Source organism: Littorina saxatilis, linkage group LG11 (assembly GCF_037325665.1).
Source record: "Littorina saxatilis isolate snail1 linkage group LG11, US_GU_Lsax_2.0, whole genome shotgun sequence".
In the NCBI taxonomy this organism is placed as follows: domain Eukaryota; kingdom Metazoa; phylum Mollusca; class Gastropoda; order Littorinimorpha; family Littorinidae; genus Littorina; species Littorina saxatilis.
The window spans coordinates 16,469,610-16,497,405 of NC_090255.1; the positions used below are offsets into that span (position 1 = coordinate 16,469,610).

The 27,796-nt window shown below is 41.7% G+C and overlaps 2 protein-coding genes across 2 annotated transcripts in view; one reads left to right on the forward strand and one right to left on the reverse strand.

The window, feature by feature from the left end:
* Nucleotides 1-4,668: 4,668 nt before the first annotated feature.
* Nucleotides 4,669-22,125, reverse strand: LOC138979876 (translocating chain-associated membrane protein 1-like 1). The gene is given in 14 exon segments (XM_070352632.1): nucleotides 4,669-5,060; nucleotides 5,600-5,739; nucleotides 6,414-6,485; nucleotides 9,433-9,504; nucleotides 10,687-10,797; nucleotides 11,417-11,454; nucleotides 11,457-11,495; nucleotides 11,878-11,931; nucleotides 12,192-12,222; nucleotides 12,982-13,046; nucleotides 14,718-14,834; nucleotides 15,538-15,656; nucleotides 20,694-20,751; nucleotides 21,934-22,125. Coding segments are annotated over 14 exon segments (1,143 nt in total). The 5' UTR covers nucleotides 22,060-22,125; the 3' UTR covers nucleotides 4,669-4,959.
* A 1,354-nt stretch (nucleotides 22,126-23,479) lies between these two features.
* LOC138979869 (pneumococcal serine-rich repeat protein-like) overlaps nucleotides 23,480-27,796 on the forward strand; it is a 72,046-nt gene continuing 67,729 nt past the window's right edge. Inside the window, exon 1 of the mRNA XM_070352625.1 lies at nucleotides 23,480-23,560. The gene's annotated coding sequence lies outside the window, so the exon portion shown is untranslated. The remainder of the gene's footprint in view (nucleotides 23,561-27,796) is intronic.

Here is a 27,796-nt window from a genome sequence, read left to right on the forward strand (position 1 = left end):
AACCTTCCAATTAGGAGCCCAATGTCTAATCCACTACGCCACTGCACCCGTCAGAACACACCCAAACCCAGTTGCTACAAGAGTCCTCTGTTCACTGATGGCTCTGCCGAGAATGCAGTTCAGAATGAAGGGGCAGGAATCTACGTCCGGTACCCAGCAGGCGGAGAAGACAGAATCTGCTTCGCTACCAGCTACACACACCCATACACACACACAGAGGTGCACCAGCTACACACACCCATACACACACACAGAGGTGCACCAGCTACACACACCCATACACACACACAGAGGTGCACCAGCTACACACACCCATACACACACACACAGAGGTGCACCAGCTACACACACCCATACACACAGAGGTGCACCAGCTACACACACCCATACACACACAGAGGTGCACCAGCTACACACACCCATACAAACACAGAGGTGCACCAGCTACACACACCCCTACACACACAGAGGTGCACCAGCTACACACACCCATACACACACACAGAGGTGCACCAGCTACACACACCCATACACACACAGAGGTGCACCAGCTACACACACCCATACACACACACAGAGGTGCACCAGCTACACACACCCATACACACACACAGAGGTGCACCAGCTACACACACCCATACACACACACAGAGGTGCACCAGCGATTCCCAAGTTCACACACACACATACCCCTGAGATTCGCATGTACACTTGAAACTGAGCACACCGTAATTGTACAAGGTTACTTTTTAATACATGAATGATGAGTTTGCAGCATACACCAAGCACAGTCTCAAAACAAGTACAACAGACAGAAGATGACATATTATTATAACAATGTTAAAAAAAAAAGTCATGAAACTACAATTTTATTTTTGTTTCAAAACAGAAAAAAAGACCTTTAATTCGACCAACATAATGTTTAAAGAAAAATATTGTAAAAGTACTATTTCATTTCTTAAAAAAAAAGAGCTCCAATTCAACCAAGAAGTACAGACCATTGCTATGAACAATGTGACTTTTTTCTGATCTTCAACCATCTGAATCGAAACAAAAAAGGCAGGAAACAGAATCAGCGTGTAAAACTAAACTAAACCAGAACATTTTCGTGATTAGAGACCTTGGAACACTGATATGAGTAATCAACACTACCAGGCAAACAAAACTGTCAGGAAAAAAATGGTTTCAGGCCTTGGGAGTTGTAACTGACACTGGCACTGCCTTGTTATGAGACAAACCCTTGAAGACTATACACTCATAGGATCTCAGGCGATTTTCAAGGTCACATTCTAAAGATATGTTTTTCTATAAAGCAGCAATAAAATGGTATTCTACAGGTACAAAATATAACTGTCACTGATAATAATTTCAGGTAGGGGAGAAAAAGTCAGCTGTGTATTTTACTGAAAGAATGGAGACAGACACAAATCAGCAGATTAAATTAAAAAAAAAAAATCTCACCAAAAAGAACAAATACACAAAAGTAGTCATAATACCAACAAACAAATCGGACAAAGATGCATGCAAAAATTCCCGTTACAGTGACACAAATTCATGCATAAAATCAAATCATTGTAATGGTTACAAAGACAAATTAAAATCATAACAATAAAAAACAGTTGTTTTCTTTTTGCAGCAGAAAGTTGATAATACATTACTAGTTTCCATCAACAAACCTTGTGTTTCTTTTCATACCCTGTTTGTTTACAGTGAGAAATCCTGAAGTACTGTCGGAGTGTATTCCCATCCTCAATTTCTTTTTTTACAAATTGACTGCTGTTAAGACAACCAATGTTAAAAAAACAAAAGGAATCTTTACTAATCAAGACAAAGACAGCACAATCCAAAAGTCAAATTTTCATTTGTGGAGGTCTCTTCAGATACCATTACACAATTAAATCAAAACAACAAATCATATAGTCAGCATCATACTTAGCATGACACATCTTCAATTTCATTCATATGTATGACACATGTCCTTGTAACCATTATTCAACGTCAGTCTTCTTTGAGAAAAAAAACACACCCTCAACCAGTACAAATATACAAGTGTTCATTCATAGTACCTGAACCAATTAATGCTCTAAAACTTTTGTAAAAAATCAACAAGAAAAACACTGCCTAGCTGCAAATCCTATTGCTAAGAATTCGGTTACCTATTTGAAATCAGTGTTTGTGTTTTCCCAACTTCTAGCGGAAAAACGACATCGCTGGCATAGCAACTTTTTTTAATGAAATCTCACCTTTTTTTGATGTATTTTTTCTGCCTTGCATCCAAGTATTTCTAATACAGATACTCCCAATGCAAATACACCATAATAATGACTAGACAAATACAAAATAAAATTTACATGCACACAAGATGGGAAAAAAAGACAACTACTGTGTATACTTGTCAACCAAATACACACATGCACATACACAAACAATTATGTCTGCTGTTGGAGTATGCATATTGTCAACAAATACAAAACCAAAAAAATTTACAAAATCTTGAGAAAAAAAATGAGTTACACATGTTTTGGGCGCGTACAAGAAAATAAACAGTATCTCTAGTACTGCTTACAAAAATGACACTACAAGATACCAAATATCCTTAGATAAGAATTAAAAACAACAAAATGTTTTGTCAAAATTCTGTCAAAAAAGGTGAGATAAAACTGAACAACACACAAAGAATCCTGAGCATTGCTGCGTAGATCTGTTTCGCGTGCAAGTTGCGCAAATAAAACAATTTTTCCAACACTAAAAAAACAAACACACAAGAACAAATGTAAAAAATAAAAAAGACAGGAAAGACTAAAAATGAATCCTTGAAACCGAAATAAGTATATCAGATACAAAAGGGTAACATGATAAAATACAGCCATAACTCTTCAAAGGTTCGTGTCGAACTTTTAGGACTGTGACAACTTGCGTAAGTCTTTTTTTATCAACAGCTTTAACACAAAAAAAAGTTCAATGTGCTTCCTCTTCTCGTTCGTCATTGCTGTCAATGTGCAATCCTTGTCACTACTCATGACACACATGACAGAAGTACAATCTTTAAGTAAACTAATATATGTACAAACAGACAGACAGACAGCTACAGTACAGTAACACACCACTCCCTACTCCTTAACAATCTTCCACCAGAAGACTTGAAAATATATATATGTCAGTCATACTTTAACAATGAAAAACAACAGACAGTTATTCCTGTTCTTATAACTCAAACATCGCAAATGACTGACTATGAATCAAGCTTGAGATGTTATGGAGAATGAACAATATGCTTATAGAATTTCCTTTCAGGCAACACACAGTCATAAAGTGGATATACAAAGAAAGACTACCCAGAACACAGACACTGTGTGAACAGACAAACATTTTGGGTGAAAGAGTTGTCAAGAGTGAAAAAAAATACAGTAGGAAAAATAAAAAGAAATTGGAACCAAGTCAGTGGCCGTGGTCTTGGCAAACAAATGATCTGTAATATATATATGAAAATGAGCAATCAATCAATCAATCAATATGAGGCTTATATCGCGCGTAATCCGTGGGTACAGTTCTAAGCGCAGGGATTTATTTACCGTACTTTCCGGGTCATAAGGCGCGACTTTTTTCCTCGAGTTTGACCCCTGCGTCTTGTATAACGAAGCGCCTAATTCGTGTATGAAATACGAAAAAAATCAAAGAGACCGCCTGAGAACCAGTCAAACAACTTGTGATAATGCATGTATCAGCTACTAGGTACTACCCTGGCCAAGTTTCCTCTTGAGACATCAAAGAGACCGCCCCATAGGTTAAACTCGGTCACTGACCCCGGTGCAGGAAGTGTTTCCTCTCTCAGATCTATGACAGGGGAACCACCTCTCATAGCAAAAACTGGGTCATTGACCCCTGGGAAGAAGGTCAGTGTCTAAACAAGGCAACCCAGCTATCACAATGGACCTGCCTTTGATCTCGCCGCACACACAGAGCACACATATTTCCACTCTGTATTCTTCCTTTGATGTGCGGCTTATTTTCATTCTTCGACTGTTTGTTACCGGTATACTTTTTTAATTTTGGTGCGCCCTATCGGCCCCCTGCGCCCAATGGGTGACTGGATTACAATTTTTTTTCAAAAGAAGGGGGTGCGCCTTATGCGCTGTAGCGCCTTGTAACCCGGAAAATACGGTAGTTATTTTAATTTTTATTTTATGCAATTTATTTTGCGCAGGGATTTATTTATGCCGTGTGAGATGGAATTTTTTTAAAAATAATACATCACGCATTCACATCGGCCAGCAGATCGCAGCCATTTCGGCGCATATCCTACTTTTCACGGCCTATTATTCCAAGTCACACGGGTATTTTGGTGGACATTTTTATCTATGCCTATACAATTTTGCCAGGAAAGACCCTTTTGTCAATCATGGGATCTTTAACGTGCACACCCCAATGTAGTGTACACGAAGGGACCTCGGTTTTTCGTCTCATCCGAAAGACTAGCACTTGAACCCACCACCCAGGTTAGGAAAGGGGGGAGAAAATTGCTAACGCCCTGACCCAGGGTCGAACTCGCAACCTCTCGCTTCCGAGCGCAAGTGCGTTACCACTCGGCCACCCAGTCCTCACACAGGATACATGTCATGTCTTCGGAAGCAGAAATGGGAGGGGGCTGGGTGTGAGGGAAAGGGGGGGGGGGGGGGGGGAAGGGGATACAGTTGGGAAAGTTGATGAAACAGCAGTAGGTACTGAAGACAAGCATAACAAGAAAAGAAAGAAGGTGGGAAGTTCCTGGTAGAACATGTACAAAAAGAAAAATGAAAAAACAATGATTTTCGTCCTGTTCCCCCCAAATAAACCGACAACAAAAGAAGACATAAAAGAAAATAGCTGTGTACTGTAAAAGAAACCCAACACCCTTAAGTTTATGCAGCGACGGTCAACGCAGCAGCCTTGACATCTGACGAGCACCTTGCATAGCGCCCTCTACAGGCTCTTCTTGACTTTGGAGCGAGTACGCAGGCTACCGTTCTCCGTGGCCGAGTTCTGGTCAACCTCCGGCAAAGAGTTGAGGTCATCGTCTGATGCTGTGGATGAAAGTAACGATCATAAAAACCTTTTTGCTGTTGTTTGACAAATGTTCTCCCCCGAAAGTGGCGAATGGCTGCCTAAATGGCGGGGTAAAAACGGTCATACACGTAAAACACACTCGTGCAAGAAACACGAGCGTTCATGGGAGTTTCAGCCGATGAACGTAGAAGAAGAAGAGAAGACTAATATTCTATTTTGTTGTGCGTTGGTATGGTGTGTTTTTATGTTTTACCTTTTGGGCATGGCGTGTTTGTATATATGTATTAGATAAATCTGTATTTTTTAATGTCATGCTTATGGAATACACACTTTCATGCTTTTTTGGCATCCAACACTCGCCCCAACGAGAGAGAGAGAGAGAGAGAGAGAGAGAGAAAGAAAGAAAAACGCAGTCTAAGGGACATAACTACACCAACTTTGATGTTACACCAGTAGTTTCCCTTGATTCATCAAGTCGTTTTTAGAAGCCATTTTTCTCTTTCTGAGAAGAACTTTATCTTGCTTTACATTTCAATCAATCAATCAATCAACCGACCTTTGGTGGGCTTCTTCTTGCTGGGGGAACGTGTCTTCCTAGTGGCGCTGCTCCTCTCCCGCAGCTTTCTCAGCTGGAAGGTGATGAAGTTCCACATCAGCCAGGCCTGCATCAGGCAAATTGCGAACAAACAGTTGATCCTGAAACAGACAAGCACAGGTGTGTGAATGTAACCCATCATTCAGGAACAAGAACATGTGCTGGTCTTATTGTTGAGAAGAGTATAAATGGAGAAAGAATAAGTCATTTGTTTGTTTGTTCGTTCATGGGCTGAAACTCCCACGGCTTTTACGTGTATGACCGTTTTTACCCCACCATTTATAAGTCATTTATTCCACACAAGCAACAAATTGGATCAAATCTTAACTCATTGTCTCCCAGGTGCGGATATATCCGTACCCACTCATATGGCTCTATCTGACCTGGTACGGATATATCCGTACACACAGTCACTTCAGTCGCTTCCTGTAACGTCGATCTAACGCCTGCATTCCAGCGTGTTGATACACAGTTTCTACACAGTTACTACAATTCTGAGTGACCTGCTGCAACACAGCTGGTCTCGGCTAAAAAAAAACTTGGTCAACATAGCAGGGGTAGAAAGTGTTAAGGCAAATGCAGCAAACTGTCAGCCATTTTGCTGAATCGGCTATAATTTACTGATTACACTAAAAACAGACTTTTTGTTCATAATCTCTCTAAATTTATCCCCATTAAGACTCCCTCCTTCTTAAGGCCTGATTTTCTCAGGTCTTAAAAGGGGGGGTTCTACTGTACCATGAAATTTATGTGAAAATGGTACGTGTTGACTCACCTGACGAGCCATGTGTTAAAGTTTCCAGCGGCTACGTCAACGCTGGGCTGGTTGGTCTGCTCCAGGCCATACCTGCACATGGAAAACTTGGTCAGGAACGTGGATACAAAAAGGAGTGAGACAGAAATGAAAATTATTGATTTATTCAATCCATTTTTTAACTTTGTCTTTGTCTGTGCTTTCTTTGTGTTGGTGAGTAACGATTTCTTTTGTTTTTCAACTTTATCTTTCATAAGCTTACATGAAGCCCGTCCTTAATTGAGCCCGTAGTTGACTACACGAAGCTTCGCGAAGTCTTTATACCAAAAACCCGCAGCTACGGCGTGATACTTTGACCCCAACATCGCTTCTCAAGTTTTGACATGCGAAGCTTCGCCGTAGCTCGCAACGAAGTTGTTTTTTTTGTAAGAAGAGTGCTTTTTGATTCAAAGTTCGTCCCCACGTTCGGCGAGAGATTTATTTCTCAGAGTCAACTTTGTGTGCAGACTCTCCTCGGTGTCCGAACACCCCCGTGTGTACACGCAAGCACAAGACCAAGTGCGCACGAAAAAGATCCTGTAATCCATGTCAGAGTTCGGTGGGTTATAGAAACACGAAAATACCCAGCATGCTTCCCCCGAAAACGGCGTATGGCTGCCTAAATGGCGGGGTAAAAAACGGTCATACACGTAAAATTCCACTCGTGCAAAAAACACGAGTGTACGTGGGAGTTTCAGCCCACGAACGAAGAAGAAGAAGAAGAAGAAGATTCAAGATGGACGACGAAATCAGACTCAATACCATAGTGAAGAATGCATTTATCGACTTTGGTTGACCCAAAGTACAAGAACTAACCTCCTACCTGTATTATTTCATACTGCGATGCATTGACATGTCGAATGAAACTCGAAATTCCAGCGCTCACGCCAACTGGTCCCGGCCGTGCTCAGTCAACGAAATAGAACACATACAATTAACTTACGTCATCATCAAGTACGTAAAGTACAATTTGTGACGTAAAGTACTCAGAAAGAAGCACACAACGCGCTGGTCGAGACTACGCGCATTTCAGACGCCAAGACATGAAAAGATAACTCTCTTTTCCGCCATAGTGCCTTCCCTTGGACTGCGACGAAGTCTAGTTCCGGTAGCTTCGCGAAGTGAGCTACGCGTAGTCGACTTCGTCCAATTAAGGACCGGCTTAAGCGAAAATTCGTACTGTCTTGGGCTGTTCTTGTATCGGTGAGTACAGATATCTTTTGGTTTTCAACTTTATCTTTCATGTCAAAATTTGCATTGCTGAGCCTTTTGTTGCTCCAAATAACAAATTCCCTTTACTCCTCCATAAATTTAATCTGATGAGGGTCCAGGGGCACTGCCAATTCATCCATTTTAAAAGCAAATTGATGACTTTTCCTGACAGCTTTTACATTGAAAAATGGATGTGGGAGTGGATTTGGAAAAATTGCTCCTCAATTAATTTACATCGTTGTTTTTTCTCTGAAAAACAATCCCTTTTCATGTAAATATCCCAGAGAGTTCTACAGCCTTAAGAAAGCTCATCAACAAAAGTCCCTTTGCACTAATGACAGCTTTGAGTATGTCTATGTGTTTGTTGTTTGTTGTTGTTGAAGTGGATTTAGAAAACGTGCTCCTCAATTATTTTACATAATTTTTCTCTCTGGAAGACAATCCCTTTTTCTCTAAATATCTCAGAGAGTTATACAGCATAAAGACAGCTAGCTCATCAACAAAAAGCCCTTTGCACTAATGACAGCTTTGTCTATGTGTTTCAGGGACTCACATCCACGTCGGACATCAGACATACACGGATATTTTTTCCAAATGTCCTATTGTCACAAAGTGGTCATTGTCCGATTATGTTTTCATTTCATCTGGACATTGTCAGTACTTTCCAATTTACAGTAGTTTGATTTGCTATTTTATGTATGTTTTGCGAAGCGATGTGTCTCTCCAAGCAGACAAAACCATGCTGTTAGTGTACGTTTTGTTGCGAGAAAAAAAAGGTCCTATTCATTTATTTTTGTTCGGGACAAATGTCCTATCGCTTTTGCATTGTCCAGGACATTTGTCATATGCCACCCCTCATGGATGTGAGCCCCTGGTGTTTTTACATTTAGTCAAGTTTTGACTAAATGTTTTAACATAGAGGGGGAATCGAGACGAGGGTCGTGGTGTATGTGTGTCTGTGTGTGTGTGTGTGTGTGTGTGTGTGTGTGTGTGTGTGTGTGTGTGTGTGTGTGTGTGTGTGTGTGTGTGTGTGTGTGTGCGTGTGTGTGTGTAGAGCGATTCAGACTAAACTACTGGACCGATCTTTATGAAATTTGACATGAGAGTTCCTGGGTATGATATCCCCGGACGTTTTTTTCATTTTTTCGATAAATGTCTTTGATGACGTCATATCCGGCTTTTTGTAAAAGTTGAGGCGGCACTGTCACACCCTCATTTTTTAATCAAATTGATTAAAATTTTGGCCAAGCAATCTTCGACGAAGGCCGGACTTCGGTATTGCATTTCAGCTTGGTGGCTTAAAAATTAATTGATGACTTTGGTCATTAAAAATCTGAAAATTGTAAAAAAAAATAATTTTTTTATAAAACGATCCAAATTTACATTCATCTTATTCTTCATCATTTTCTGATTCCAAAAACATATAAATATGTTATATTTGGATTAAAAACAAGCCCTGAAAATTAAAAAAAAATTAAAAATTATGATCAAAATTAAATTTTCGAAATCAATTTAAAAACTTTCATCTTATTCCTTGTCGGTTCCTGATTCCAAAAACATATAGATATGATATGTTTGGATTAAAAACACGCTCAGAAAGTTAAAACGAAGAGAGGTACAGTAAAGCGTGCTATGAAGCACAGCGCAACCGCGCCAAACAGGCTCGTCACTTTCACTGCCTTTTGCACTAGCGGCGGACTACGTTCAATTTCATTCTGTGAGTTCCACAGCTTGACTAAATGTAGTAATTTTGCCTTAGGCGACTTGTTTGTTTTGTTGTTGTACTTACCAGAAAGTAAGGACGGCCAGTGTAATGGTGCCCAGCCGGACCAACACAAACAGTATGTTAAAGCTCATAAACCTGCAATGAACAAGAAAAGCAACTGCTCACACGACTCATCTTCACTATACATCAATCGATTATGAATCAGAAACAAATTATGATTAAAATATAAAATAGGTTCATTTTATCTTGCCATTTACCCTTCAAGGAAGTTTTTAAAAAGTCAGGAAAACAATCAAGAACTAAGTGTTCAAATCAGAACTTACTCATTTCCTGTTTCATCCATGATTGCACATTTGCATAGTACATTTTCAGCAAGCAATGCCTCAATGTGAATACAGGACAACATGTTTGAACCACAACTTTCGTCTTCTCTCTGTTATTGTGCATGGTTACTTTCTGTGTGTGGGACTGGGTGGCCGAGTGGTAACGCACTTGCGCTCGGAAGCAAGAGGTTGCGAGTTCGACCCTGGGTCAGGGCGTTAGCAATTTTCTCCCCCCTTTCCTAACCTAGGTGGTGGGTTCAAGTGCTAGTCTTTCGGATGAGACGAAAAACCGAGGTCCCTTCGTGTACACTACATTGGGGTGTGCACGTTAAAGATCCCACGATTGACAAAAGGGTCTTTCCTGGCAAAATTGTATGGGCAATGTCCACCAAAATACCCGTGTGACTTGGAATAATAGGCCGTGAAAAGTAGGATATGCGCCGAAATGGCTGCGATCTGCTGGCCGATGTGAATGCGTGATGTATTGTGTAAAAAAATTCCATCTCACACGGCATAAATAAATCCCTGCGCCTTGAATATATGTGCGCGATATAAATTGCATAAAATAAAAAAATATAAAAAAAATAAATCCCTGCGCTTAGAACTGTACCCACGGAATACGCGCGATATAAGCCTCATATTGATTGATATTGATTGATTGAGTGTGTATGCTGTCTGTGCACGCAATGTGAACATGACTTTCGTCTTCTCTGTTATTGTGCATGGTTACTTTCTGTGTGTGTATGCAGTCTGTGCACGCAATGTGAACGTGACTTTCCATATATACATAGGAGCTTTCCCTTTTGAGACCAACAACAATCTCAACCAATCAATCTCAACCAAACAATCTCAACCAATCAGGTCAACTTACAGATGTTTAGACCACAAATAATTATGTGCAAGTAAGGTCCAAAAAGAGGGGACTCCAGGTATTGTGCTAAATAACAATTGAGAGAGAAAGAGAGAGGCAGACTTGGGGGTGTTGTCCACTTACGCATTAGAAGCCAAATCTGCTCTCTCAGAGAAGTAGCAAAGCCTGGCCACATGGAAAACAAACTCCACTGCGTAATGTATCACCAGCATACACAATGCCACACGTGTGAAACTGCAAAACAAAAGAAACATTTATAATTGAAAACGATTCGGGAGAAAAACAAAACAAAGAAAGAGGAACCTCCCCCCGTAGTACTTTTCAAGTGATCAGGTCAAAATTAAATAGCTGTGGTTCGTGTAAGATGACTCAAACAAACAGAGTAAGTAGGCAGGCCAAAACATTTGACTTATTTTTGTGTTAACAAAGACTAAACCTAAACTGGAAACATTCTGGCTTTCCTCATTAAGAGTTTCCCAGACGCTCAGTTGTACACCAAGTTTGCAATTTTTCTTCTGTCACTATTTTTTTCTTTACAGTTGGAAAAAAGTTAAGAGGGTCAAATATTCATCAACTTTCAGAGCTGAAGACCATAGGATAACACGTCAAATGTGTGCTATACATCATGGTTAGTTGTACTTGCACCCCCTACTGAAGCACATGTTTGGACTTGTGACCAAGCATACAGACTCCAGGTGTTAAACCATCCCATCCAACGGCCACATGTGCTGAGAAGAAAGTTTGTATCAAGACAATATTTTCTGATAACCAAACTTAATTCGTCTGAATTTTGTTTCAACAGTAAAAGAGGAGGAAGAGAGATAAATACTGATGGGAAAAGTGTGGAACTTACTTGAGAACGTAGGCAGCTACAATGAAGAAGAGGTAAAGAGGTAAAGGCAAATGTACTGAATCCGCGCTTGCACTTCTTCCTGCACACAGAAAGCACATCATCTTTTGACTTCACGGTCACCCGAGATCTTAAAACAACACACCAAACACATTCTTTTGGAAGCAAATACAAAGGGGGGACCTACTATCAATCATTGAGACTGAAAGGTCATGCATTGATCTGTGCCATCATCATCATCATCATCATTTGCAGAAGCAAAACTATCACCCTTGCAAGGATTTATTTTCTTCTGTGAATATGCCAAAATGGCCACACAAGTTTCCACAATTGTCAGAAGTATAAAGCAGTCCTTTATGTCCCCTTTCCCCTGAATGGCAGGAAAGGTACTAAGGAGATTGCCCACATGAAGTACAGTGTAACCCCTCTATCCCAGGGGATTGCTAATAGGGTGTAGTACTCACCTTTTTCACTTTCTGGAAATACAGCTCTGGGAAGCAGTGAAGCCAGTAGGCTATCTGAAAACAAGCAGGAACATGAATCGATAAAAACAAAGAAAAGAAAACAGAAAATATACCTTTTGCCCAGATTTTACATTTTCAGAGGTAAAATCAAGCTAGGATGGTGAAAGAGAGCACCGACTCCTTTCTACTTTTAACATTAATCTGTATCACTCCTTCCATTACTGTGGGTATAACTCCACTCTGGGAATTGTCAATTAATGTGAGTCTAAATATAAATAATAAAATGATGCAAATGACACATCTGTTAGACTCACCTGAATTATGAAGAAAAATTTCACGATGAATCTGTAAAAGACAATTCAGAAAATAACATGAATACCATAAAACAAAAGTTTCACAAAAAAATAAGTAACAACAACTAAAGAAGAAAAACAAAGAGGAAAAAAGTGAAAAATGTTAGATATTGCAAAAGTTCTGCAGCACACTTTTTCATTCAATAAACTTCACCTAACTTACGACTGTAAAGTCTTTAAAAGCTCAAAAAAAAGAAAACCATCTTGTTAATTACCATATATACATATAATTTATTATATAACCATCAAAGGTTTTACTTTCACACAGAAAAGAGCACCCTTCAACTAGGCATGTTTTAAAACTGTAATCGGGCTGATTTCTGTACAGAGTGATAACTTTCTGCAGAGTCAATCCTGTTACTTACACCCAAGTCAATCCTGTTACACCTAAGTCAATCCTGTTACTTACACCTAAGTCAATCCTGTTACTTACACCTAAGTCAATCCTGTTACTTACACCTAAGTCAATCCTGTTACTTACACCTAAGTCAATCCTGTTACTTACACCTAAGTCAATCCTGTTACTTACACCTAAGTCAATCTGCAAAATTATTTCAGCAATTTTTTTCAATTTGCAGTGGACGCAGCCACGCTGTATATTTTTGTCAAAGTGGAAGGATGCTCCCCCCCCCCACGATGTAAATGTCTGGACAGATCTGTAGCAGTTTATACTATGATTTACATGGGAAGGAAAGCATCTTTAAGAGAAAAAAAACAAAGAAAGAAAAAACCAGCTGATTTAAAAACGTACGGCAAAATTGCGTGGTCCTGCGGATATCCTTCCCATAACTGACTTATGCCCGTGACATAGCCTTCCTGTGACACAAGCAAACACACGCATAAATTCATTTTTGATACAGCCATTCAGAAATATCAATGTACATGAGCAAACTGGTTCACAAATATGCCACTGGGGGATCTGCGTTGTACCGAACAAACACACTTGCCTTCTTCCACATCTGTTTTCTCACTTTGAAAAAAATAAAACCATACAGGCAGAAGAAATGTGAGATTAAGGAACCAGCATTCCGTTTCCATAGCAACTTGCACTTGGCGGGACCTGGCCTTGTCTGGGCATATTAGGGCACAAAACAGGTCAGATCTGTGTTTGTAAAAATTGTCCTTCACACGAGAAAGAATGTGCTGTGTAACCTGCGCTGGCAACTACCTCTCGACACAGACCACCGGCCCATAACAGCCACCAGTAGGATCCTTGATTTAAAAAATATATTATTCATCCCTGTGTAGCGACCACCTGTCTATCACAACCACTTTTGGCCAGTCCCTTGGCTGATTGTTATGGACAGGTTGGACTGTTTCTATTCATAACCTATCTTGGGCGGGAATGTAGCTCAGTCAGGGCGGGGATGTAGCTCAGTCAGGGCGGGGATGTAGCTCAGTCAGGGCGGGGATGTAGCTCAGTCGGTAGCGCGCTGGATTTGTATCCAGTTGGCCGCTGTCAGCGTGAGTTCGTCCCCACGTTCGGCGAGAGATTTATTTCTCAGAGTCAACTTTGTGCGCAGACTCTCCTCGGTGTCCGAACACCCCCCCGTGTGTACACGCAAGCACAAGACCAAGTGCGCACGAAAAAGATCCTGTAATCCATGTCAGAGTTCGGTGGGTTATAGAAACACGAAAATACCTAGCATGCTTCCTCCGAAAGCGGCGTATGGCTGCCTAAATGGCGGGGTAAAAACGGTCATACACGTAAAAGCCGTGGGAGTTTCAGCCCATGAACGAACAAACAAAATAACCTATCTTGTTTGTTTTTTTGTCATTGTTTTTGATCTTGGAACAGAAGCGTTCCGATGTTTTCCTTGGTCACTAAAATTTACTAAACTTGTCACGAAAGAACATCAGGAATGAAAGGACATTTACTGATGGGCCGAGGTGCACGAGAAAGCTACCAACCGGGTGGGAGTCGGCCGCCGTTCTTTCTTTATTTGGTGTTTAACGTCGTTTTCAACCACAAAGGTTATATCGCAACCGGGAAAGGGGGGAGATGGGATAGAGCCACTTGTCAATTGTTTCTTGTTCACAAAAGCACTAATCAAAAATTTGCTCCAGGGGCTTGCAACGTAGTACAACATATTACCTTACTGGGAGAATGCAAGTTTCCAGTACAAAGGACTTAACATTTCTTACATACTGCTTGACTAAAATCTTTACAAAAATTGACTATATTCCATACAAGAAACACTTAACAAGGGTAAAAGGAGAAACAGAATCCGTTAGTCGCCTCTTACGACATGCTGGGGAGCATCGGCTAAATTCTTCCCCCTAACCCGCGGGGGGTGTCGGCCGCCGTGCTGGATTGGTTCAAATTGAGAATTGTTGTGATTTCAACGAATCAGACCTCGTGGTTCGTTCTCATCCGGTTAGGTTGCACCCACTTTTGCTTAGTGTACCTCAGCCCTGGTTTCAATTCAAAGATGTCCCCTCATGACAGGTAATACTGTACCATAAAACAGAGACCTATACACTTACCCTCAAGATGATGTCAGCGCCCCAGACAACAGAGGATAAGTAGAAGACTAAGAGCTGTCCAGATTCGTTGAACTTGCTGTGCTTCACCTTAGACAGGTGCATCTTGCGGTTCATTTTCTGAAACGTACAACGTTCAAAACATGAGGGGCTATACAGTCCTTGCACTTCTCGCTTTTTTGGTGGCTGTTGATGGAAACTTGCTTTCCATCAAATATTCAGCATATACAATGGAACCCCCTTTTTAAGACCTAAAAAAACCTGATAAAATCAGGTCTAAAAAAGGATTGAGTCTTATTAAATTGGGGGTAAACTTACAGAGTTTATGAACAAAAAGTCTGAGAAAACAGCGTCTTAAAAGGGAGGAAGTCTTCAATATTGGCTGGTCTTACACAAGGGGGGTTGCACTGTATATCATTTGAAGCATTCCTTTATTAGACCTAACTTTAAGGACTAGCTGCACCTGCATGCAGGTAAGTGTGCATAGAAAGAAACCCAATACATTTGTAGGTGTGTATACACACCCAATTACACTTCAGCATGAAAGATACAGTCCACTTGCATTCCACAGCCCATTTTGTATGCACACACACTGCCATGCACACACATACACACAGTTGCCCGCACACACAGTCACAAAAACACGCAAATAGACAGGGGAACCCCCCTTTTAAGACCTCAGAAAATCAGGTCTTAAAAAGGAGGGAGTAATAAAATGGGGGTACAACATTCACAGAGGTTATGAACAGAAAATGTGAGAAAACTGAGAAAACACAGTCTTAAAAGGGAGGGAGTCTTAATAGTGGGGTTCCACTGTCCTTACATCCAGAATGTACTCCTGGATGACAGCGTGGACGACGACGCAGATGAGGAAGTAGAAGAAAACGGAGAAGACGTCTTTCTTGCCCCATGTGTACCGGATCATTTCTTCTCCCGCTGAATCTGTTCAACACAAACAACCATCATCTTTACACTTGAACATATAAAAAATAAAGCATGAACACATAACCATCCACCAATTTCACACAAACACATGCAAAACACTCTCAGACACACACACGCAAGAACACAAATTTCACACCGTCTGACAAATGACCTCTACATGTGCCGAGTTTGTCAGACCTTAAACGTACGTTCCTTACCATTTCAATGACCATGTCAAACATCACAGATCACACAATGCTGTTACACAGAACGAGAGCATACATTATTTCCACTTGAACATGTACCAAAAGTCAAATGCCATGCTGCATTCTGCGAAGAGTTGGAAGTTTACTGCTGAATTATTTTGGATTTGTTTGTTTGTTTATTTGTTGCTTAACGTCCAGCCGACTACGCAGAGCCATATCAGGACGAGGAAGGGGGGGATGAAGGGGGCCACTTGTCAAGCGATTCCTGTTTACAAATGCACTAACCCATTACTTGTGTCCCAGCAGGCTTTAGTAAAACTAAATTAATACCTACTGGAAGATTACCAGTTTCCAGTATGTTAAAATAGGCTTAACCTATCTACTGCTGGACTTACATCAGAACACTAACAGATTAAACTATACATGAATCGCGAGACAAGCGGCAAGAGAAGAGATTTTTGGAAAAAATACAGGTGAATGAGCAAGAAGGCAGAAAAAAGAAAAGAATTCATGAAGAAAAAGAGAGCATGACAGGAAAGAGGAACCAAAAATCTACCAAACAGCAAACTAGAAAGCTCCTGCGGTTCCAAAAACAGGAGGGGCTTTTAATTTCATAACCGCAGTGCCCCACTGCGGGACTTTTTATTTGGATGTTGAAATTGATATTTGTCACAAAATAAATTGAACATAAAGAGCCTTGGCTGGTCTGTGGTAGTCTGCAATATGGTTGAACACAGTATGGACTGAGGCTTAAAGCTGTGGTCTATTTATGACTTTCCGGGGCTACAAGGTTAAAAAATAGGGATACAATCATGTACAGAATTCTGTACAGCAAACGCTACCTGAACCCTCCCCCCCTATACAGCGTGTATGACCTTGAGAGCTTCAGTCAACGCTTGAATTTTGCAGGGATAACATCCGGTTTGCTCTCTCAAGACTGATCATATTTTATCTTCAAGAGAGATCAAGGGGAAAAAATAAACGCCCCAGCGAAGATTCGAACTCTCGACCTCGAGACTTCGTCTCTGATGTCCTAACCACTAGGCTACTGTGCCAATTGAGAAAAAGAAGGAAAAACATTGATATGAATTCATGTTATGTTATTCTTGAAGCAGCATGATTTATATATCTATCCGCCCACTGTTCAGAAGTGAATACACGTATAACTATTTCTTTGATGTCTGTTTTCAACTTCACAGAGCTTTGGAGAGATTCAAATACTCTTCTTGTCATTTTTCTTGCATGTTGTAAATAGAGATATCGCAGCTATTTGCAAGGCACGAATGTCGTGTAGCATGACGGTGTAAACATGTACTGCGATTCAGTGAAACCTGTTTGCAAATAAAGGCAAATTTGAAGGGCAATTTTACGCATGAATGGTAGTTGAAGCGTAGAATGATATAAAATTATCATTTTTTCCATCTTTGACAACACTGGTGGAGTGGCCTAGCGGTTAAGACATCGGCCCCGACATTTTGAGGACCCGAGGCCTTGAGTTCGAATCCCTGCCAAGTCGTTTATTTTTTCTGCTCGATCCTTCTTGACAAGTATGCCCAGATCTGAGAGAGCAAACCGGATGTTACCACTGCAAAATTCAAGCGTTGACTGAAGCTCTCAAGGTCATACACGCCGTATATATGTGGTTAAGGGTAGCGTTTGCTGTACAGAATTCTGTACATGATTTTCACCTTATCTTTTCAAACTCGTAGCCCCGGATAGTCATGAATAGACCACAGCTTTTAACGCATTATATGTATACTGTATATAAACAGTAGAACTTTTAAGACCCCCGAATGTCAGACTCACCCCCTTCTAAGACCCTGTTTTCTTAGCCCTTCTTTTTATCAGGTCTGTAAACTTACATCCATTTTAAGACTACACGGGAACCTCCCTCTTAAGACCCCCCACATCAAGACTTCGTCCTTTTTAAGACCTTCATTTTTCACATTTGCCGTTCATAACATCTGTACATTTCCCCTATTCAAAGACGCCCTTCTTTTTAAGACTGATTTTCACAGATATTTGGAGGACTGGGTGGCCGAGTGGTAACGCACTTGCGCTCGGAAGCGAGAGGTTGCGAGTTCGACCCTGGGTCAGGGCGTTAGCAATTGTCTCCCCCCTTTCCTAGCCTAGGTGGTGGGTTCAAGTGCCAGTGTTTCAGATGAGACAAAAAACCAAGGTCCCTTCGTGTACACTACATTGGGGTGTGCACGTTAAAGATCCCACGATTGACAAAAGGGTCTTTCCTGGCAAAATTGTATAGGCATAGATAAAAATGTCCACCAAAATACCCGTGTGACTTGGAATAATAGGCCGTGAAAAGTAGGATATGCGACGAAATGGCTGCGATCTGCTGGCCGATGTGAATGCGTGATGTATTGTGTAAAAAAATTCCATCTCACACGGCATAAATAAATCCCTGCGCCTTGAATATGTGCGCGATATAAATTGCATAAAATAAAAATTTAGAAAAAAAGAAATCCCTGCGCTTAGAACTGTACCCACGGAATCCGCGCGATATAAGCCTCATATTGATTAAAAGGGGGGTTCCACTGTACCTTCTTTTTAAGACCCGATGTTATGGATATTTCTAGGCCTTAGAATGGAGCTTGCACTGTATGCAAAACAGAGCAACAGTGATGGAAGGATTCAAAACGTCATTGGCCGGAGTCCTGCTCAGACTGAATGTTATCACCACAGCTACATGTACTGACCAGTTATTGATTACTCTTGCGCACAGTACAAAAGCTAATTGCTACTTCTACAAAAGCTAATTGCTACTTCTGTTAGCGGACACCGATGCAGCACAACATTAAGCTCCAATCTCCCCAGCCGTAGCCAGTGAAAATTGCCTGCATACGTGCATCACAGTTTACTTCTCCCACACAATACCTACAGTGATTGTACATTGCTATTTGCCACACATTCCTGAAACTCAACAACCGTACATCCAGTGTGCACTGATGTGGAACCAAAGGTGTTATTTTGAACAACAATGTTTGTACAAGTGCTGCCTGATCATGAATTTCTGCCATGAAATATTCAGCTTGGCTCTTAGGCCTAAAAAAAAAAATAGGTGTGGTTACGGTAACCCGACCTACCCTATTTTTAGGGGCCGATCCTATAACTTTTTATTACATTTGTCACAAAAAACAAAAAAACGAGTGCAAAAAACGCATTGAAAGCGAAAGCGCCCGAGTCGCACACTTATTTCCCTGTCAAGTAGGTTTAATTTGTACACATTAGAAAAAAAAGTTTAAAAAAAAAAAGTGATTGCCTGCCTACCTACCTACCCTATTTTTTTTGGCTGTTACCGTAACCACACCTATTTTTTTTTTGGCCTTAGTAACACAGTATCACTATCACACAGAAACAGACCTAAACATGTCAACACACACAGTCACACACCCAAGCACACAGCACCATGCGTTCATGGATTATGAACATTGATCAAATCTGCACATTTGACATTGGGGTCTGTACAACTGCAGTACAGGTGCTGTCTGATCATTTTTCCCCCCTTGAAAAGTGAAATATTCAGCCTGACTCTCATTAATACCATAGCTTGAAATAAACCAAATGAAAAAGGATGAAATGTTGGTGTGTGTGGACTATCAAAGTGGCGAAGCAAAGCACAGTCAAGGGTCTGGTAACTTTTTGTAAAATTGGAAACAAATCTTAGCAATCTGGTGCAGTCTTCTCTTCTTCTGCGCACACTCTTGTTTTGGGAACGAGTGGATTTTTACTTGTGTGACCATTTTTACCGCGCCATTTAGGCAGAGACATACTGCTTTCGGGAGAAGCATGCTGGGTATTTTCATGTTTTTGTAACCCACCAAACCCTGACATGGATTAGGCAAAAAACAAAAATTGTCTGTTTCTGGTAACATGGCTAAAAAAAATAGGGTCGGTAGGTAGGGATTTTTTTTTATTTATTTATTTTTTTTTTACCCCAAATGTAGACCAATAAAACTAACTTTAAAAATCGCGCAAAGAGACTGGATTCACTATACATAGAGACAAGACACTCAACACATTTACAAATCGTCAGCGGACTTTCGTTTTCATACGTTTTTGTTGTTCATTTTCTCACCCTGTCCTTTACCACCAACAACACACAAAAAAAATTTGAGTTTGGAAAAAAAAAGTTTAGGGTCGGCGCCGAAATTTAGGGTCGGTCGGGTGACCAGAAACAGACAATTTTTTTTTGTGGGCCTTACAGGATCTTTCCTGTGCGCACTTGGTCTTGTGCTTGCGTGTACACACGAAGGGGGATAAGGCACTAGCAGGTCTGCACATGTTTTGACCCGGGAGATCATAAAAATCTCCTCCCTTAGCCCACCAGGCACGGCCATGATTCAAACACGCGACCTTCCGCGAGGCCAGCGTCTTCTCCACTAGGCCACCGCACCCATCTTGGTGCAGTCTGAAATGAACTTCAAGGGGAATGGGGCATAGGCTTCTGGCACTTACTGACTTAGTGAGGAGCAAAACAAAGGAAACCAGCCTTTCACTGGGGAAAATACTCCAAAAGGAGAAGGATTTCAAACCCCGCTCTTGACCCGTTTTATGTATTACTCTTTCTTGACCTCAGACTTTACAATGCATATCTTGCAATGCAACAATTGTTAACTCATTCCAGTACAAACCAGAGAACTTGAAGGAAAATTTGTGGAACAGTTCCCCCCCCCCCCCCCACCAAGAAATATATTGTTGCAACTTGCAGCCATTTTCGGCATCTACGTTTGAACCCACAATTTTTGTGATAAATATGCGTAAGCTGCATTTATTATAACTAATTCGGTAATATTTTTCTCGCAGTAAATTCCCAAAATCAATGAATACATACCGTTCATGGACACATTGTGTTGCATGGCAACAAACAGGGTGGCCACTGGATTGGTTGCCTGCACACAACAAACAACAACATTAATTTGATACAAACATAGCAATTACTGAATTAGGACACACACAAATATCCTTTTCAGACAATTATAGTTGATGAAGTTGAAATCACAACCACTGGTTCTACCAAAAACGGGCAACCCCATAAATTCCATAATGGACACCCATACTGTGAGAGTCATACAAAACAGACAGTGCTTGTTTGGGTGTCCTTATAGGTCTATTCAATCATCTGTGAACTGAGAGTTTGTGACAATTAAAATAAGGCTAGACTTATTTTTAACGAAGTTTCATGCAATGCAACTCAGTGCCAAACAAAAAATAGTGCTTTGATTGATGTCAGACACTTATGCATGATAAACTAGTGATTGCTAAACAAGCATTGCCTGTTCTGTATGGGAGTCATCCCTTTTCGGGTCCTGCTCATTGCGGAATTGGCCATTACAGGTAGAACTGAAGCCGCCAATTCTGACCCTTATAGAGCAATAATACATCTGCTCTCGACCCATATTGATAGTGACAGCTGTTAAGTCGATCAGTTTCTGCATGTCATTAAAGACTTATATTAAAGTCCTTATAGTTTGACCATTAAAATGTGCTGCATAATAAAATAAGTCTACAATCTTAGTACAGGAGAAAAACATGCATTAAAATGTGAATTTTGTGTGTAACACTCTCTTGAACATACATGTATGTGCTTCAACATGCATGCTTCTGCTAGCAGTATCATCATTACCACCATCCATCCCCAAACTCCCAGTCTAATTTTACCAGTCGCTTGGGATCTCTCTCCACAAAACACCCTGGGGAATATCTTACTAGAGTCACTAGTCTACAGTTATGGTTACATTTACGGATGAAAATCTGTTGTAGCGCCAGATCCCTTCATTTTTACGCATGTCAAACATACACTACGTGATGTATACGGTACTTTCAGATTTGAGTTCATTTCTGTGATTTTCTAACCCTGCACAATGAAGATCGCATATAATGATATATATTTATCTGCATGATCACTTTGTACTACTTCTGAATGGAAATCTTCCGCAAACTCTGAAGTACAGACGGCCTCGACAGTCGTGGGAGTTACGAAAAAAACAAGGACATATGGATGGAGTAAGAACACGGCTGCACAATGTTACACGTTCTTGTTTTCAACATGTGACAGACAAACTTGCAGGTACCTGAAACATGAGACCGATCACAAACACCATTGCCACACATGACACAATGTCGGCATGGTTCTGGATCAAGAACTCATGGCTGAAGATTGGTGGATTCTTGGTGCCCTTGTTCCTTCGGGGTGCCATTTTCAGCAGTTGTCTCAAACCGGTGATGTGGACACGGTAGCCGCTGGCTTGGGAAAGGAAGTAGCTTTCGCCTATTGAGATCGCTTTATGCAGAAATATGGATCCGGTTTTGGATTTGAAGTTAGCGTGGGCGTACGTACACTACATAACTTGGAACATCAGAGATTGTAATGTGTACTCTGATCATAGCTGTATATTTACGCGCACCCAAGCCTCCTTCAAATGAGAAACTGATAAGAAGCTTGTCTACAAGTGTTTGTTTTCCCTTTCTGCTTGAATGCATTAAACAAAAAATAACACAGGGAATAAGATGGGATTGAAAGAAGACTGAGAGGATGAATAACAAAGAAAGGATTATAAACAAACAAAGAAAGATAGGGAAATTGGACAGCACTGACGCCCGAGGAGATGAACACTGTAAGACAAGAATATAATACACTGATAAACAAGTGTTTGATTAGTTGTTTTTAATTATGATGACAGGCTTTTCTTGCAGTTGTGTAAAACAAGCTCTGTGTTATAGAAGAGGTAACGTACCTAAAATTCTAGCAAGGTTTCCAACCTAATATGAAACAAATAATCTGCATAAATCATGGCACAAAAGATGATTGAAAAAATGGACATAACGTATATAAGAAAAAGTGTGGACTGGGTGGCCGAGTGGTAACGCACTTGCGCTCGGAAGCGAGAGGTTGCGAGTTCGACCCTGGGTCAGGGCGTTAGCAATTTTCTCCCCCCCCCTTTCCTAACCTAGGTGGTGGGTTCAAGTGCTAGTCTTTCGGATGAGACGAAAAACCGAGGTCCCTTTGTGTACACTACATTGGGGTGTGCACGTTAAAAATCCCACGATTGACAAAAGGGTCTTTCCTGGCAAAATTGTATAGGCATCGATAAAAATGTCCACCAAAGTACCTGTGTGACTTGGAATAATAGGCCGTGAAAAGTAGGATATGCGCCGAAATGGCTGCGATCTGCTGGCCTATGTGAATGCGTGATGTATTGTGTGAAAAAAATTCCATCTCACACGACATAAATAAATCCCTGCGCCTTGAATATGTGCGCAATATAAATTGCATAAAAATAAAAAAATAAAATAAAATATAAATAAATCCCTGCGCTTAGAACTGTACCCACGGAATACGCGCAATATAAGCCTCATATTGATTGATTGATTGAAAAAGACATAAAAACACAGGAAAATAAGCATGTTATTAGATATTCATTTTTCATTTCCATTTATTTTCTTTTTCTTTTCTTTTTGCGTGTGTTTTTTTTATTTCATTTAGGTTGCTGCTCAGAGGTCGCTTGTGAATGAACATGTTTTTATTCCAACTTCGATCTAAGCTTCAGTTTGATCCACTATATTGTTATGCCGAAGTGAAAGCATGAAACATGAATTTCGATTGGCTAACTAGAAAGAAGGCGGGACTAGGCCACTACTGAAACATGGAACGGAAACTGCATGCTTCCAAAGAAGAACACACCAAAACAACGCACTTTGGTAATATCACGTTCATGCGATTGATTCAGAATGAAATTTTGCAATAGCTCGCCGATTTTCTGGGTTTTTTTCATCATGGAACTGACCATGAGTTGGTATTATGTCATTAGTTTGAAGATGCCTCAAATTCCCACGATCATCACTGGAACTAGGCACCCTGTCAAACTTCGGACACACTCGATCGGACTCCCCAGAGTAAAAAGAAGCCGCCATTTTTCGGGAGCTGAAGTAGCTTGCTGTGTAATTGAGGTGACAGCTGCCCGCCACGTTCTGCAATGCCATTTCAACTGTCTAGTACGCTGATCATAGCTATATATAATAATAATTATTTATATCTCTGACCCTTTCCATTGGAAGCAGAGTCAAAAACACTGCCAATGCCATGCATATTTCAAGTACTGCTTTTCAGGGGTTCTTAGGGAAAACTGTTATTTTTTTAACAGCATGCAGTGCCTACCTGGCAGGGGTGCATGTGACGGAGCGATGACAATTCCTGCTGTCCAGTTGGGCGTTTGAAGAACACGTACATGTTCGAAAATCTGTCATGGTATTGCGCAGCGTGTGGCAAATTTGACCTATTGCCCGTCCACCCCCCCCCCCCCCCTTCTTTGACCTGAGATTTGGCAAGTGGGGCGAGGAAGTAGCGTTTCTTGAAAAATTCTCTCCACGAGGAATGCTAGGATTTGGCGATAGTAGGCGAGCGTGCCTTGAAGGTGATCGCTACACGAGAAAAAAATTGCAATCGGATGGGCTGTTCACGGCTGTTTTACGACCAGTGACGTTTTTGGTATCAACCAATGGTGTTTAATTCTTGCATAGCGGGCCAGCTCACCATATGAGTCAATGACGTCATGCTCAGCGATCAACCGCACAGAGCTGTGTATGATGCAGCTAGTCCATCACCATCAATCATGTTGGCAATGATTACGTCTCGTACCAAGCAATGACATTTCCTGCAGCCCAGTTGTGTGTTTTGAGAACAGAACATGTTCTAAAATCGATTTTGGCATTGTGTGGCATATGGCGATGTTGACCTTTTTACGATCACTAAATGGCACAATGATGTTACGCTTCAGCGATCAACCGCACAGGGCTCAGTGCATAAATTAGTCCACACCATCAATGATCTCCTGGTGTTGGTTTTTGTAACAATGAACTTTTTTAACGAGAAGGGTTTGTAAGCCCTTCGCTCAATCATCACCACTTTACCTGGGGAGTTATGTATGGGTGCCGTGTACAGCGAAGTCATGACTTGCAAGTTGCCGCCTACCGCAGGCACTCAGTCGGTATGCACGGATGACGACTTGACGGCCGACTTTCAAGTTGCCGTGCAAAGCAAGGTCACCAGTCAATCTATTTTTATAACGAGGAATTCCTTCCTTTGCGCATGCGCTAGGGTCATTTGACAACATCATCCAGCTTCCTCGCGCGGCGAGTTAGACTATTCAGAGACGGAGAGCATGGAGAAATGGAAGCGCAAAAGATGAAACGAGCAAGAGGGTGCCTGTTGCGTAAACGCTGAAAGTCAAAAACGGCACCAGTGAAACATGGGTCAGTGCTACTTTGCGCTGAAACGAATCTATACTGTTCAAAAAAAGAAACGCATAGTTGCTACTTGCCAAATTTGTTTTATTTTTCGAAAAAATTAACAGAAAATCCAATATTTAGATTATTTGTTTGAAATTTGGTATGGACACAGTTGAATGCACACACAGTTCATTTGCATCTTCAAATCAATCAGTCAATCAATACGATTGGGTGCCGAGGCTGTCAAGTCAGTAGGGGGTGTGACTGCCATGAGCAGCAACAACTGCCCGGCACCTTCTGGGCATGGACTGGATCAGATGCCGGATATCTTGCTGTGGGATGGTGTCCCACTCCTCCTGAAGTGCCTGCAATAGATCGCGGTGATTTGCCGGCGCTTCTTCTCGCCTGCGCACACGTCTGTCCAATTCATCCCAGAGGTGTTCTATCGGGTTCATGTCTGGCGACATGGATGGCCAGGGAAGCACCTGGACATGGTGGTCGGTGAGGAACTGGGTGGTGAGTCGTGCTGTGTGCGGGCGAGCGTTGTCCTGCTGGAATATGGCATCCTGGTCAGACAGAAGAGGAAGGGCGTGTGGGCGCAGAATTTCCTCCACGTATCGCTGGGCAGTTATGCGCCCTTGGACGTGCACCAGGGTGCTCCTTCCAGCGGTATTGATCGCCCCCCACACCATGACGCCTCCACCACCATGAACGGGTGCCTCATCCACACAGTTGGGCGCGTAACGTTCGTTTACTCTCCGGTAGACCCTCCTCCGACCATCATGTCGCCGGAGCAGGAAGTAGGACTCGTCGCTGAACCACACGTGTCTCCAGTGATTCCGGACGGTCCAGCGAAGGTGCTGGTTGCCCCACTGCACTCGGTTCTGGCGATGGCGGCGGGTGAGGACAGCTCCTCTGTGAGGTCTGCGAGCTCTCAAACCAGCTTCATGCAGGCGGTTCCGCACGGTCTGGTCCGATAATCGGTGTGGCCCGGGGAGAGCCTGGACAGAAGATGAGGCCGACAGGAAACGATTCCGGAGGTGGCGGAGCCGTATGAAGCGGTCGTGAGCAGCAGTTGTCGCCCTTGGTCTTCCCGCTCGTGGCAAGTCAGCAACGGAGCCAGTGGCTTGAAACCTGACCCACAGTCTACTGATGGTGCTCTGGGACACGTGGAAGTGCCTGGTGATTGCACTTTGACTTTGGCCTGCTTGTAAACGACCCAATGCAATTTGGCGGTCTTCTCTGCTCAATCGTGCCATCTTTCGTCGCTGAATTGTCGTCTGATTTCTTTGTGGCGAACAATCCGCTTTTATGGGTTTTGGAAGACATGGTGAGAGCTCAATATTCCCCGAGTTTCACGAGATTACACTGAAGCATGACGAGTGGTCATGCCAAATGAGCAATTTTGACATTGTAGCCACTGATAACGCATGCGTCACGTGCAGAGCTCACTTGTGGCAATGGACGAAAGGTCGACGACCAGATAAACATTTTCTGCAGTTTGGTGGATATCCTTGTAGCCATATAACTAAATTAACCAAATATTACAAGCTATGCGTTTCTTTTTTTGAACAGTATAAGATGTCTTTGCTAATCTTATCGGCGTCGGTTCCAAAATAATATGACAAGGGAAATGAAGCTCGCAAAAATTTCTCTTTTTTGTCCAGCACTTCCAACGATTGGGTTCTGTTTAAAAAACAACGATTACGGCGTAAAACTCGTCGACTTTGATGGTGAAAAACCTTGAAAATGGCCATTTTGTTCGCTGAAGTCGGCGTGTGAACCATTTAGACGACCTCCGGAGCACGTCTAAATTTAGTCGCCAGTGTCGGCGGTACATGCGTGTAGTTGCCACTCGTGCATACCCTATACCTCGTGGTAGGCGTCACTCGCTGTATACATGCTGCCTAAACGTTTCGACGCCACTCATACATAACTCCCCTGGGCTTGGGACTAGCAAAAACCTTGTAAACTAGAACTCCAGATAGGCTTATTAATGCCTTTTACTTGACAAATTTCTTTACATTAGCAGAACCAGGCATGGGAATTGTCCGCCGAAAGACAAATTTCCGCCGAATTTATTTTTTGTTCCGCCGAAAAAGCAAAAGTGTCAGCCGGAAAAATAAATGGGGGAGGCAAAAATGGTTCTAAAAACTAAATTTAATGGCAAACTTGGAGTTTAGATGACACCAAATTGCACCAATTGGGTTCTTTGGATAAAAAAAATCCGGGGGGACATGCCCCCGAACTCCCCTAGCAGGGCTAGGCGCTTCGCGCCGTCGACTTTGCCATTACTTACACATTTTCAGCCTTTTTTACTTTTTTCAATTCCCATGCCTGCAGAACTTTTTTTGGATTCAATAAATAAATCATTACAACTTCTGGTGTAGGTATGGCAAGTATAATCAATAGATGATAGATACAACTTATTACATTTGGGGAGGCCTGTTGAGGTATAAGAGGTAAAGGGAATATAGGGTGAAGACAAACCTGAACTCAGCTCAGGTGATATTATCACTACAGCAAAACTTGTTTACAACCTCCCCAGGGACTGACCTAAGGTGGTACTAAATATCAATCAATCAATCAATAAGAAGCTTATATCGCGCGTATCCCCTGGGTACAGTTTTAAGTGCTTGTCGAAGAGTTGTCAACACAGGACTAACAGAAAAAAATAACATCTACAGACGGACATAAACCCTATCACAC